The sequence below is a fragment of the Poromitra crassiceps genome (assembly GCF_964638095.1).
Source record: "Poromitra crassiceps genome assembly, chromosome: 2".
Classification (NCBI taxonomy): domain Eukaryota; kingdom Metazoa; phylum Chordata; class Actinopteri; order Beryciformes; family Melamphaidae; genus Poromitra; species Poromitra crassiceps.
In genome coordinates, this window is record NC_139624.1 from 15,249,029 (window position 1) to 15,263,059 (window position 14,031).

The 14,031-nt window shown below is 44.6% G+C and overlaps 1 protein-coding gene across 4 annotated transcripts in view; it reads right to left on the reverse strand.

Annotated features, from left to right (window-relative positions):
- Positions 1-1,487: 1,487 nt before the first annotated feature.
- galnt11 (UDP-N-acetyl-alpha-D-galactosamine:polypeptide N-acetylgalactosaminyltransferase 11 (GalNAc-T11)) overlaps positions 1,488-14,031 on the reverse strand; it is a 28,704-nt gene continuing 16,160 nt past the window's right edge. For all 4 annotated transcript variants that reach the window (XM_083658167.1, XM_083658169.1, XM_083658168.1 and 1 more), the window contains exons 6-12: positions 13,504-13,753; positions 11,450-11,567; positions 10,435-10,587; positions 6,270-6,497; positions 5,763-5,867; positions 5,097-5,234; positions 1,488-3,288 (exon numbers count right to left, since the gene is read on the reverse strand). In XM_083658167.1, coding sequence (XP_083514293.1) covers positions 3,157-3,288; positions 5,097-5,234; positions 5,763-5,867; positions 6,270-6,497; positions 10,435-10,587; positions 11,450-11,567; positions 13,504-13,753 — 1,124 coding nt within the window. In that variant the 3' untranslated portion in view covers positions 1,488-3,156. The remainder of the gene's footprint in view (positions 3,289-5,096; positions 5,235-5,762; positions 5,868-6,269; positions 6,498-10,434; positions 10,588-11,449; positions 11,568-13,503; positions 13,754-14,031) is intronic.

Genomic DNA, 14,031 nt, shown 5'->3' on the forward strand with positions numbered 1-14,031 from the left:
CCCACGAGCTCAAAACTGATCACGAGGAGTTTGTTTTGTTCATAAAGTTTATTTCAACATTCAGTTTGTTCTGTCAAAACAACATCTGTCTCAGGGGGAGGGGCTTGTTGTCCCGGCACATTCTGATTGGAGTGTTCAAATTAAAATCACAAGTCTGAAATCTGAGCTTCAAAACAAAACAAACATTAATTTTCAAAAAATACTATGATTAAAACTCTCAGAAATGTTTAATTATTTTTTTTGTTAAAGTTGCTCGGTTTCATTGTATCCATCAGTGTTTCATCACATCCATATTCCTGCCTGGGGCCAATTCCTGTAAACAGCGGACTGCTCTCCCCTGTCTCACTACCGTTAGTTCTGTTTCTCCACATTGAGACTACATTTCCCATCAGCCCCATTGCTTTGTACTGCAGGAATAAGTCGAGTTCCCTTGTCTCAAAGTCAATGGGCTTTTTTTTTTAAATAGAGATTTGGGTTTAATGCCTGAAATAAGGTCTGTGGTTATTTCAGGCATTTAACCAAAATCCCATTGACAAGAGGGAACCAGCAAGTGCTAACTTCCAGGTTTTAGGACTCACACAGCTGACTGGTTTCCTCTGTCTCCCTCCTATTGTTAGTTGTTTTTCTCCACATTGACACTACATTTCCCATCAGCCAAATTGTTTTGCACCATAAATGACACTAATATCTCTAAATGTTGTGATTTATTGACGTTTGTTCAAATGAAACGGAGCAGCTTTAAAACGGATTAAAAAAAGAAAGTCAGCAGTTCCATCCCATAATACACCATCACAGTCCAGAGCGTCCAGGGTCAAAGGTCACCAGGTGGCTCCTCGTATCACAATCATGACATCACAGCGATGACGAGTAGGCTCTATGCACGCAACACTTCCCTGTTTGACAGTAGGCCACGCCCCACTTCTACTCCTGCTCCTCTAGTACAGTGGTTCCCAAAGTGCGGGTCGCGGGACACCGATGGGTGGGCCGCAACATGATTTCCAGAATGTGGGAAATTGACCTAAATAATGTGTGAAAAACAATGTAAAAGCTATTAAAAATAGCACATTTGAACCATAATGGTTAGGTTTTGTTTGTTTTGATTACTCCATTTAGTGCATGTGTATGCTTCAACCACCTCAGAGGATAGTGGGGGTCGCGAGCCTCTGGCACCGTTATTTTGGGGGTCGGGGGCTTAAAAGTTTTGTAAAAGTCTAAAAAGCAAAGTAAAACTCTTGATCAGTAACACCGGCCATAATTGTAGATTAAGAAACAATCATATAGAGCCCAAACGACATTATTTTTTGTGCATTTCATTCCAATTTGTGTGTCAAGGGTTAATCATGTTATGCCATGAGCTCAAAACGTCACAAAGTCAAATTTGGGAGACCTTCATTGACGTCACATGACATGTCAACAGATGTCACATGTGACACGCTTGAAGATGTTTTGAGCTCATTGCATAACGTATTTAAGCCTTGACACACAAATAGGAATAAAATAGACACAAATAATGTTGTTTAGGCTGTTTTTTTTAGGACTGGAAGTGGGGGAGCAGCCTACTGTCAAACACTAGCATTGCGTGCATACAGTACAGCCTATTGTTACAAGACCAAGCAACGAACAAAATGATACGATTTGTTAAATAATAGTCAACATTATGACATCATCAGTTAAATAATATGTTACATCCTCTCAAGTCATGGTTAAACTGGTTAAACTTTTATATTATGCTGCGATCATTCCAATAGCAGTTCAGTGATTATTTATGACCGTTTTAACCAGAGGTGAGACCAAGTCAATTTCACTCCAGTCCCAAGTCTAAATGTAGAACAGCAAGTCTGTCAAGTCAGAACAAATCCAGTCTAGTATCAATTTAATATCTTAAAGAAAACTAAATATATCAGGACTTTTCATTGCAATATGGTTTGACTAATAAAAACTTGGTAAGAGCATCATGAGTTTGATTTCTACAATCAGTTTCAACTTCAATAAATTCAAGTATGGAACAAATCTCATCACTTTCAATCCAAGTCATTTACACAAACACAAGATCTCAAGCCAAGACTTTAGAAACCTTTTCAAGTCATCAAAGTACAAGTCAGAGTCAGGTCACCAGAACCCAAGTCAAGTCTCAAGATTTATCTTCATGCATCAAGTCAAGCAATTACAACTGTGACTCAAGTGTCAAGTCCAAGTCCCGTGTAAGACCATACAATGAACTCAATACTAACTTGATAGTGGAACCTTTATTTGTTCTGACTTGACTTGGTAATCTACATTTAGACGTGAGCCTTGCGCCTCAAGACTAGAAACTGACTTTTTTGTCAAGACTTTAGAAAGTTTTTCAAGTCAAGTCTCGAGCAATTCAAACTGTGACTCCAGTCCCCACCTCTGGTCTTAACTAATTTAAATTGACATTTGATGACATCACCGGTTGCTGTGAAGCTTTAGGATTCAGATAACCGTTTGTGCTCATTCCTTCTGTGGAAAATATTTGAAAGTGTGTCGGTCCGGTCAGAAGACACAAGTCAGACCTGCAGCAACGTTCCCCGCTGGACGACGGGACTTTCCAGGACTTTTCCAAAACTTTTCCAGGAGCGAGACGCGGCGTTTCCACGTCCTTCTGTCTGCTTTGATGTGATGAAAATATCATGCTGTTCTCCTGGAAACTGACCTGATATTCCCAGTCTGGATCTAAATCCCAGGATATTCCATGAGGGTTCTCGACGATTTCCATGACCAGTGGGAACTCTGCTATAATCTTCCTGTAATGTTCCAACGCACTTAAAAAACCCCACTGAAACTGTCAGGAGGTCCAAATTTCAATATCTTCTTCATTCATACTGGAATAAAACAATAAAAAGCTGTGTGAGATTTCAGACAGTCCAACACATTCAGAGCCTGGAGTTCAGACCGTTCAGTCAAAGATGAGTCTCAACAAAACAACCAAACCAAACAGACACAGAGAAGAAAAACACTCAAATCATTTCCAGTCACTTCACTCCCTTCCTTCCTTCATAGGATAAAACTTGATTGTCTCCTAAAATAAAAGTCTTCAGTTTTCACACGTCCTTTCCTTCCTTCCTTCCTCCTGAGAGGCGGTCAGGTCTGTCGGATGTGTGAGGTCATCTGTGTGATGTCATCAGTGTGATGTCATCAGCCCTCCAGCTGCCACTGCTGAGCCTGGGAGGCGTCACATATCGCCATGGCAACGTAACCCTTGGGCCCGATTGGCTGGAGGACGGAGAGGCACTGGCCGACCGAGACCTGGTAGAGCCGGTTAGACTTCTGCATGAGAGAGTGAATATGATTTAGCCCTAGCTCCTCTAATCTCATTAGCCAATAGCTAATAGCAATTAGCTAATAAATTAATACAATAAAAACATTATTATTATATTATCATTATGTTATTGTATTTTATGTTTCAGGTCCATACATTACATAACATGATTAGTAGTATGAATAAAGGACTAAGAGGTTGATATGCTGTTCACTTCCTTCACCTTTCCCTTTGTAGCAACAAACAGAACAATCTTAACAGCACCATCATGTACAGTAAGCAGTGAAATAAGGCTCAGCAGCATGGCAAACTGTGCAAAATTGTGAAAAAAAGAAACTAGAACGACCGCACCGTGGATATATGCCTCCGCCAACAAGTGAGCAGTCGACATGCATGTCTGTCCAGACTTTGACGTTTGAGCCAAATGTGAAGAAATGTTGTCAAGGTGTTACTGAAATATGGCGTTACCAAGCTTGAAAATGGCGTTTGTGAGGTCACAGTGACCTTGACCTTTGACCACCAAAATGTAGCCTAATCAGTTCATCCTTGAGTACAAGTGGACGTTTGAGGCAAATTAGATTAAATCCCGTCAAGGCGTTCCTGGGATATCACGTTAACAAGCATGAAACGAGCGGTCGTGATGTCACAGTAACCTTGAATTTTGACCACCAAAATCTAATCAGTTCATCCTTGAGTCCAAGGACGTTTGAGGCAAATTGGAAGAAATTCCGTCAAGGCGTTCTTGAGATATCACGTTAACAAGCTTGAAAATGGCGTTTGTGAGGTCACAGTGACCTTAACCTTTGTCCTTTGACCACCAAAATCGAATTAGTTTATCCTCGACTCCAAATCAACGTTTGAGCCAAATTGGAAGAAAGACCGTCAAGGCGTTCCTGAGATATCGCGTTAACGAGCGGCCATGAGGGCGGCTGTAGCTCAGGAGGTAGAGCGGGTCGGCCACTAATCCCTTTGGATAAACGAGGTCGCTGGTTCGATTCCCGGCTCCTCCAGTCTGCATGTCGAAGTGTCCTTGGGCAAGACACTGAACCCCAAATTTCTCCCATTGGTGTGCCAGCACCCTGCGTGGTAACCTGCCGCCATCGGTGTGTGAATGGGTGAATGTACCTACTGACTGTAAAGCGCTTTGGATAAAAGCGCTATATAAATGCAGGCCATTTACCATTTACCATGAGGTCACAGTAACTTTGACCTTTGACCACCAAAATCTAATTAGCTCATCCTTGAGTCCAAGTGGACGTTTGAGGCAAATTCAAAGAAATTCCATCAAGGCATTCCTGAGATATCGCGTTAACGAGCTTGAAAATGGCATTCGAGAGGTGACAGTGACCTTGACCTTTGATCACCAAAATCTAATCAGTTCATCCATGCATCCAAGTCGATGTTTGAGCCAAATTGGAAGAAATTGTGTCAAGCTGTTCCTGAGATATCGCGTTAACCAACTTGGGAATGGCGTTCGTGAGGTCACAGTGACCTTGAACTTTGACCTTTGACCACCAAAATCTAATCAGTTCATCCTTGAGTCCAAGTCGACGTTTGAGGCCAATTAGATGAAATTCCATCAAGGCGTTCCTCAGATATAACGAACATCGGACGGATGGACAGACGGACGGACAACCCGAATCCATAATGCCTCCGGTCTGGCTATCGCCCCCCGCAAAATGATCAACATTTACATTCTTACTCGTGCAATATTCACTTTTATTCTAGTGCAATAATTTACATTTATTCCTATGCCATTCCATATTTACTCCTGTCTGTGTGTGTGTGTGTGTGTGTGTGTGTGTGTGTGTCTCACCGCCAGGCTCCACTGCTGGCTCCCCCCTGAGCCGTGACACTTCATCAGTCTGGGGGGGTCGGTGGTCCTGACCTCTGACACATCCAGACACAGCAGCCCTGCCAAGAGCAGCTGGCCCTCTGAGTCATATGCCCAGTCCTACGCACACGCACGCGCACGCACGCACGCACGCACACACACACACACACACACACACACACACACACACACACACACACACACACACACACACACGTTTTAATTTCGTTTAATGAAACATTTCACAAGAAAAGCAGAGGAAAAGGACACCAAATTCACTAAATACACAAAACTGGTGTCAAAATTAAACCTGTGTTAAGCCATGTTAAGGCCCTATTTGTAAGAATCAACTTCTTTGACATGGTGGCAGTTTGAGGAACTGCAGGAACCTATTTGCCATATTCCCGATAGCAAAAGGAGAAGATAGATGCCTTTCTCTTCTCTGTGTGCGCAGTACAAGATGCAATGCACCCCTCCCGCTAGTTAGCTTAGCGCAATGAATACATGGTGTGACTGGTGTACTTGCCACGCTATGTAAGTAAATACATAGCAGGAACTACTTTCCAAACATGGCCACCTGGCACAGGGATTGCACACAGCCCCTTAAAGTCAGGTTAAGTCATGTTGGAGGCGGTGAGGTCAGCTGACCTGTTCGGGGTCTCTGGGGTCACATGGTCGCAGGACCACGGCTCCGCCCTTCTGACTGGCTCGGCCCTGGGCCACCAGGCAACGCCCTGTTGCTAGGTTACGAAGCTGGGGGGAGGGAGGAGGGAGAGAAAGATAAAAATATGTAATATAATAATTGATATAATTGATGACGAGTTAAAGTTGTGACGTGTTAATGTTACGTTTTAGAAAAAAAAATGAAAACATAAATGTTAATTAAATAATCTATCTTGCCTTCTTTTCCAGGATTTTGAAGTCAAGTTATCACATCAAAAATCAATTGCATCAAAATTAAACAACAATTCCGGTTTTTGGTCATCTGAACAATGGAATATTTCAGGGTTTTGTTGGGACATGGGACAGTACCTCTCTTAAGCCTAGGACAACTTTCAAAATCCTAGTATACACAGAGGCAGGATAACTGGCTGCAATTCACTTTCTAACCAGCAGATGGCAGTAGTTGCAGCGTATGAGGTGAGAGAGAGTTACCCGTCCTCTCTGCAGGACTTTGGGTCGTTTCAGGCCTTTGTTGACAAACAGTGCTTGTTGTTGTTGTTGTTGCTTGTTGCCGTTGGCGACGGTCTGCATCTCGGGGTAGATGGTGTCCAGGTACCAGCGGAACGAGTGACACTGTAGCCGCTGCCGCAGTGCCACGCGCTCTGTGATGTCACCGTAAGCCCGCTCCCTCAGCTCCGGACGCAGAGACAAATACTGCTCCTGATTGGACGAGAGAGACAGAGCGATGGGAAGTGACTAAATAACTCTTACAGGGTTTCTGCAGGTTTCAACAAGTTCAATTTAAGACTTTTTAGGACCTTTTTAAGACCATTATGAATGCAATTTAAGACCTATTTCACATCCATACAGGCAAACAAATTAGAAGTGAAACTCTATTGGGGGATGTCAGCAGGTGTTGCTGACCAGGGCTTCCCAAACTCTTTTGGCTTGTGACACTATTTTAACGTCACAAAAAACTAGGGACCCGAGACATTTCAAATTTCATCAGTGACATCGTCACATTATGCTTCTTTTCCCTTGCAGAATTCTGACTTTAATTCAATAAAAATTTGACTTTTTTCTCAAAATTCTGACAGTAACTTTGAATTTTGACTTTAATCTCAGAATTCGGACTTTATTCTCAGAATCCTGACTTAAAGTTATAATCTAAAAGATTTTCATTAAAAAATAAAAATAAATCACTCACAATGTTGATTGAGGCTATGTGCATTTGGATGAAGCCTTTGCAGTAGTGACATTACACTGTTTGGATCTCACCTGCAATTACCCCCCACCACCATAGGTGTCTGACAGCTATGGCTGTGACTGTGTCACCCAAGAGAACAAAACTGAAATCTTAGAGATTCTCACTTTAACACATTGAGTGCCAAGGACGTCTGTGGACGTCCTAAAATCATAATTCATATTATTCCATAATTCTGCTGTTTATGGTCGTACCTAGCCAGTGAGCATGAATCCCTTCAAGGGATCACACGGCGCCACCTTAAACATCGTCACAGGAGCTGCTCCACCCACCTCAGATCCTTTACTTTGTACAGGAGACAGCGGAGAAAGCCGTCATCAAAGTGGAAACCGATGCATGCTTTCTGCCAGAGCCGTATATATTGCTCTGTCTACAGCGGAGAGTGGGCTCGGCTGCATCCGCGCTCACAACTGAGCGAAGAGTATGCCACAAGCTTATGCTTCTATCTATCTCCACACGATTTCCTAGAAAGCCAGCATCCGAAGCCGAACGGCCAAGCCTTTTCGTTCAGTCGCGTTTGCCAGCGCGCATCATTTCCTTGATGGGCGCTGGGATCTGTCCGGGGCAAAAACGGAGTCGAGAAACAAACTCTGTGCGTGTGGGAGGAGCCCGCAGCTCAGAGGTGGAGAGGGGGGGGGGGGGGGGGGGTGTGTGTGTGGCACACAGGCTGCACAGAAACCACACCACACGCCACCACATCAGAAAACACCAGCCAGAGTCAGTGAATGTGCTCGAAATTAGAGTGCAAAAGGTATTCATAAAAGGGACTATATCTTGGAAAGTAAAAAAAAACGCAAAAAGTGCACTTTTTTGAGAGGCTGTCATTTCATAATGGAACTGTCTAGAAACAAAATTTCTTCTTTGGAAGAAGCAGGAGTGTTCAATGTTTCATTAAAGTCCAGCCCCGTTAATATAGCCATAATAGAAAAAATTCTATAGCTGTTTTCAACTGAATGGAAGTGAATCTGGCACAGGCTCCAGACAATTTTACTGAAGCGCTGTGGCACTCAATGTGTTAAACAAACAAAAAACAAAGAAATCACAAGTGACCCTACTCATCTTTGGTAATATTAAATTGTGTGTGGTGTAAAAAACAAAAAAACAAAACAAAAAATTAAGAAATTTGAGGCGACCCTATTTGAATTCCAGGCGACCCCAAGTTTGGGAACCACTGCTTTAGACCCTATGATCCTAATGTCAGCGTTTTCTTGCACAAGGTGCAGCGGCTTCAAATTGGTAACGCATTGTTATTTTAATGCAACCTCATAAACTTTATAAAAGCAACGTTAACTTCTTTAACCCAAACTATCTAAAACCTGGCAAAATCATATTCAAGACATCCTTATATTATAAAAGGGAGCAAGTGGGCAAAGTTTGTCTGTTTCAGTGATAATGTCATCCTTCCTGGCTGAGGAAGTTCAGTGGTGATGTCATCAATGATGATGTCATCAGTGATGTCATCCGTGATTATGTCATCAGTGATGTCATCCTTCCTGCTATTGCAGGCCATGCAGTAGCGAGTCCGCGTATCGGCCGAGCTGCGCATGTGCAGGGCGGGTGAGGCCGCGAGCCTGCGCAGGGGGGCGAGCCTAGGAATTGAGCGAGATTGCTAGTTTTATATCAAAGACATTTTAATGCCTAAAATTCAGATTCTTGTATTTTAGACTTTTTAAGACTTTTTAAGGACCCACAGAAGCCCTGGATTAACCAGTTGGTCAGTAACTCTGTCAGTTGTGAATGTGTCAGGGTTCCGACACCTTCTTAACACATTGAGTGCCAGCCGTTTTTTCAATCCTGTAGGTAAGTTGTGCCAGGTTTTTTTTTGAGGATTCTGGCTCATTTTAGAAGAGCCGAGGATTCTTTTCTGTTAAGACTTCGTGAACACCAATCATCTAAAAATAACTAATAGAATGTGTGCTTTCTCTGTCTAAAAGAGTTAGTTTGCAGAGTTAGTAGTTATGTAGATATTAGCCGTTGAGTACAGCATGGTTTTAGGGTCTGAGACAGGAAGCTGAGATAATCGCAGTTTTGTGAAATTCAATCAAACAGCAGAACAGTCACCTGCCTGTGATTATGGGTGCCCTTGGGCAAGTCTGTATACTGTATTGTGTTTGTGTGTGTGTGTGTGTGTGTGTGTGTGTGTGTGTGTGTGTTCGCGCGTTGTTCCGCGGCTCTGAGAGGAAGAGATCTCTGTCCGTTCTTTGCCCCCACAGCGTGTCTGTCTCCCACTCTGTGTGCTCTCTCTCTCTCTCTCTCTCTCTCTCTCTCTCTCTCTCTCCTCTCTCTCTCTCTCTCTCTCTCTCTCTCGGGACTAGAGAGAGAGAGAGAGAGAGAGAGAGAGTGTGTGTGTGTCTCCAAACTCCTCCCTCCGTCTGTGCTGCGGAGGGAGGATTCTCCGCGGCCGTCTGGACTGTAAAACTGTTTCTTGAGGTGTCGGCTGAGAGCTTTGAATAAGCTTTTGCGATTCTGGTCTTATTTATGCGCAAAGGTACTCGAGTGTGTGTGTGTGCACGCGCGTGTGTGTGTGCGCGCGCGCGTGTGTGTGTGTGTGTGTGTGTGTGTGTGTGTGTGTGTGAAATCGAAAGAGTTTTCGCCCAGCTACTTCCTTGAAAATTACACTGGCTTTCTCCAGCGCGCTGGCTGGCTGTGGCTCTGGCTGTGGCTGGCTGTGGCTTTCTCTCTGTCTTGGGAGAGAACTGTCGCCACTTAGTGGTCGGTAAAATAGATTATACACATTCTCTTCCTCCCAATATTGATATAGAAGACGTAAAAGGGGTTGATTGATGTCCCACCGTCAAAAAAAAAAATGTTTATGTAAGACGAGATAGCTCGTCTATGGCACTCAACCGTTGGATTATGTAAGACGAGATATCTCGGCTATGGCACTCAACGTGTTAAACATCAAATTCAAGGAATTTTCATGGACTTTCCAGGCCCAACTCTCTCAAATTAAAGGAGTCAACACGGCATAGGTTGAGATCGGGATCAAGGTGAATTACTGTTACAATAGTGAGAATGTTTATAATGAGAACTAGCAGGATTTACAGAAGCCCCCAGACAACAGTTAAAAAGAGAGAGAGAGGCTTGAATGTGTCAACATTTCTCAACTGTGTTGTTAAATTGACTAACGATAAATAAAAAATATATATCAAAAGAACTTGAATTTCTATTCTTACACATAATATATAAATTTAAGCACTTTCAATGACCCATGTCTATTTATGTCTATTTTTGATTTTTCTTCTCAGATTTACAAACTGTAAAGGATTTCAAGGACCTGCGGGAACCCTGGAAGTACAACTAAATAACTCTCTCAGTACAGTAACTGTCAGTTGTGGATGTGTGTTTCGCCTGTGTGTGTGTGTGTGTGTGTGCGTGTGTGTGTGAGAGTACCTTGTATTCGTCCATCCAGACGTGTGCCAGCCTCAGGGAGTTGTGGGCCATGGTGTCATGGCCTCCCGGGGAGCCGTACGGACGCCGCTTCCTGAAGATGTGACCGACCCGGGAGCAAGGGACGATCAACAACTGACCCCCACACATCCAGATCTGAGAGAGAGAGAGAGAGAGAGAGAGAGACGGAGAGGGAGGGAGGAGGGCGGTGAGAGAGAGGGCGGGAGAGGAAGAGATGAGGAGAGAGACACACAGAGATGGGGAGAGAGAAAGAGAGGGGGAGAAAGAGACAAAGAGAGGGAGATACATGGGGAGAAAGAGGCAGAGAGATAGGGAGAGAGAGAGAGGGAGGGAGACAAAGAGAGAGGATTGATAGACTGATCTATTGATTCAGTATGTTTACATGCACACTAATATTCCGTTATTATTCCCAATATTATATATATCATCATTATTATTTATATTAATATTATATTAACATACCCTACTTTTAATACAAAAGACTTGGATATCAACAGGTTTTTGGAGATGTGCAAATATCGCTAACGCCCAACTTTCCAGCAGCAGCAAGCTCCTAAAATGGACCATTGTGACGCTGGTAAGAATAGAGATCATGACGACACGTCAGGGCTGCTTATCTGCATCTCTCTCTCTACATGTGGGGGAGGGCGAGCTACGGCTGCATGTAAACGGGAATATTAGTGGATTATTCCTTTAGTCGGAATATTGTCTTTTTCAGAATAAGGGCAAACACCGGAATATTGGGTACATGTAAACGTGCTCTCTGTCGCCCTCTGCCTCCCTGAGTGTGCAAGTCAGGGAGGGAGAATAGTAGGCAATGGTACAGTATTCAGAATATGAACGGCTGCACGTAAACAGGAATATTAGTGGATTATTTATTTTCATTCGCCATGTAAAGTTTAATCGGAATATTGCCTTTTTCAGGATAAAGGCAAAAAGCGGATTATTGTGTGCATGTAAACATAGTCACTGACTGTCAGCAGTTGTCCTTTCTCACCCTGAAGGAGATCTCCAGGTTCTCTCCACCCCAGATGTCCATGCCGGCGTCGTATTGGCCGAGCTCGTTAAAATAGTTCCTGTTCATAGCAAACAGTCCGCCGGCCATGGTGGGAGACCTGAGAGGAGAGAGATTCGGAAACACAATCGAGCCAATCAGAGGCTTTGTGGGCGGGACTCAAGTTTGAACCGATAAAGCCTAGGATAGACTAGACAACTTTCAAAATCCTCACAGATTATGAAAAGACAGGGGAGTATACACTATCCGACTGGTTCCTGAAGATTTTTTTATGATGACTAAAAAACTGGGGGTTATACACTTAACGACTGGAATCACAAGTCATCACACACTAGCCGACTCGTGTCACTGCAACTGAACACAAACACAAACAAAGAAGCTAGGCGGTTTTATCTTCAAAATAAAAGCATGAATTTATTACTGCATGACTCAGTCAAAAAAAATTGCTTTTCGAAGGCACAACATCGTATCTTCATTTACAACAGGTTTCTCTGCAAATGTTTTCTTTATTTCTTCTTTGGTAGTACTTGGGATATTTCGCATCACACAAAAGAAACGTTGCAATAGTACTTTTGATACAATTTTATTTTGAAGGTTATAACCGGATGTTTCGGTTTTATTTGGGCTCACTTGACAAACAGGTTTTAGCGTGTTGGTATGGAATCAGAAATATGTATTGTATGAAGAATGACTAGCTATTTGACTGCTTCTTGGTGCATAGCCTCAGATTTTCATTGGATATTGGCGGGATCCATATTATGCATGTGAGTTGTTGATGAGTTTACAGTTACACTAGGTGACTGCATCCAGAGTTGGCTTGGAAATTGTTTGATATAATTGTTGTGGCTCCGACTGGCGTCGGGAGGCAGTACACACACGATTAGAATCTGTACCCATCATACACTAATGATGGGTACATCATTAGTGTATGATGACCCCCGACCTCAAAATCAAAGATGGCAGCAGCACGCTTCAACAGTAGTTAAACCCCCCCTCCAGTGTATTGTCATTTTTAAGATATTATTATTATGTACCTGGGTTTTGCCCTGGTCTGTTGATTAGCCACACTGTTCGCCAGTGTATTTTGTTGACAAATAACCTCATTTTGGACTCAAAGTCAGAAAAATAAGCTGTTGGTTAAAACGGGTGATGACGTCAGACATTATGGTTGCCTAACAACTGACGTATGATATTCAGATAATAATAATTACAGTATGAGTTACAGTAAATAGCTGGCATTAGCCTCTGGCGTTAGCTAGCTGTTAGCTGTTAGTTACGTGGCAGTAAAACGCCACTGAATAGAGGACCACAGGGATGATGTTTTTTTTTAGGCCTAACCAGAAATCGCCGCCATGTTGGATCATAAGGGGAAAAGGCTATGGGATTTTAGAATGTGGAATTTGCTTAAATGTGTGAAATAAGGTCTGTGGTTCACAAAAGTTTATGAAAACTGCTGCCTTTGTGTCGGCACGATAATCTTTACCAACGTGGACCGCTTTGATGACTTTCGATGCGTAAATGCATTTCTGGGAAGCAGTGCATCATCACCTGATGAGTCCGGTGGGGCCCTGGGGCCCGTGGAGCTGGTTGGGGGGGACCTCACCTGATGGGTCCGGTGGGGCCCTGGGGCCCATGGAGCTGGTTGGGGGGGACCTCACCTGATGGGTCCGGTGGGGCCCTGGGGCCCGTGGAGCTGGTTGGGGGGGGACCTCACCTGATGGGTCCGGTGGGGCCCTGGGGCCCGTGGAGCTGGTTGGGGGGGACCTCACCTGATGGATCCGGTGGGGCCCTGGGGCCCGTGGAGCTGGTTCGGGGGGACCTCACCTGATGGGTCCGGTGGGGCCCTGGGGCCCGTGGAGCTGGTTCGGGGGGACCTCACCTGATGGGTCCGGTGGGGCCCTGGGGCCTGTGGAGCTGGTTCGGGGGGACCTCACCTGATGGGTCCGGTGGGGCCCTGGGGCCCGTGGAGCTGGTTGGGGGGGACCTCACCTGATGGGTCCGGTGGGGCCCGTGGAGCTGGTTGGGGGGGACCTCACCTGATGGGTCCGGTGGGGCCCTGGGGCCCGTGGAGCTGGTTCGGGGGGACCGGGTCCCATCTGAAGTGCAGGCCCCAGTTGAAGCCTCCGCGGACGAGCGGCGAGGGCGAGTAGGCCAGCGTGTCGGCTGAGATGATGTCGATGACGGGACACACCACCGTGTGGCGCTCTCTCTGGATGGGCGCCAGCAGAGGCTGCAGCCAATCAACATTCGCCTCACAGTGACTGTCCAGGAAGACAAGCACCTCGCCTACACACACACACACACACACGCGCACACACACACACACACACACACGGCTGAAACTATGTTTTCCCGTGGATGAAACAATCATTTTGATTAGACAATAAAGTGAGATGGTCAACCTGTTATTCTGCAGATTTAGGTGACACACACACACATCAGCCGTTTAAGAGAGAGCCTATCGTATACTATAGAGCAGGGGTGCCCAATACGTCGATCGCGATCGACCGGTCGATCGCGAAGGTAGTGTGGTCGATCGCATGGCATTGAGGGGAGAAAAAAAA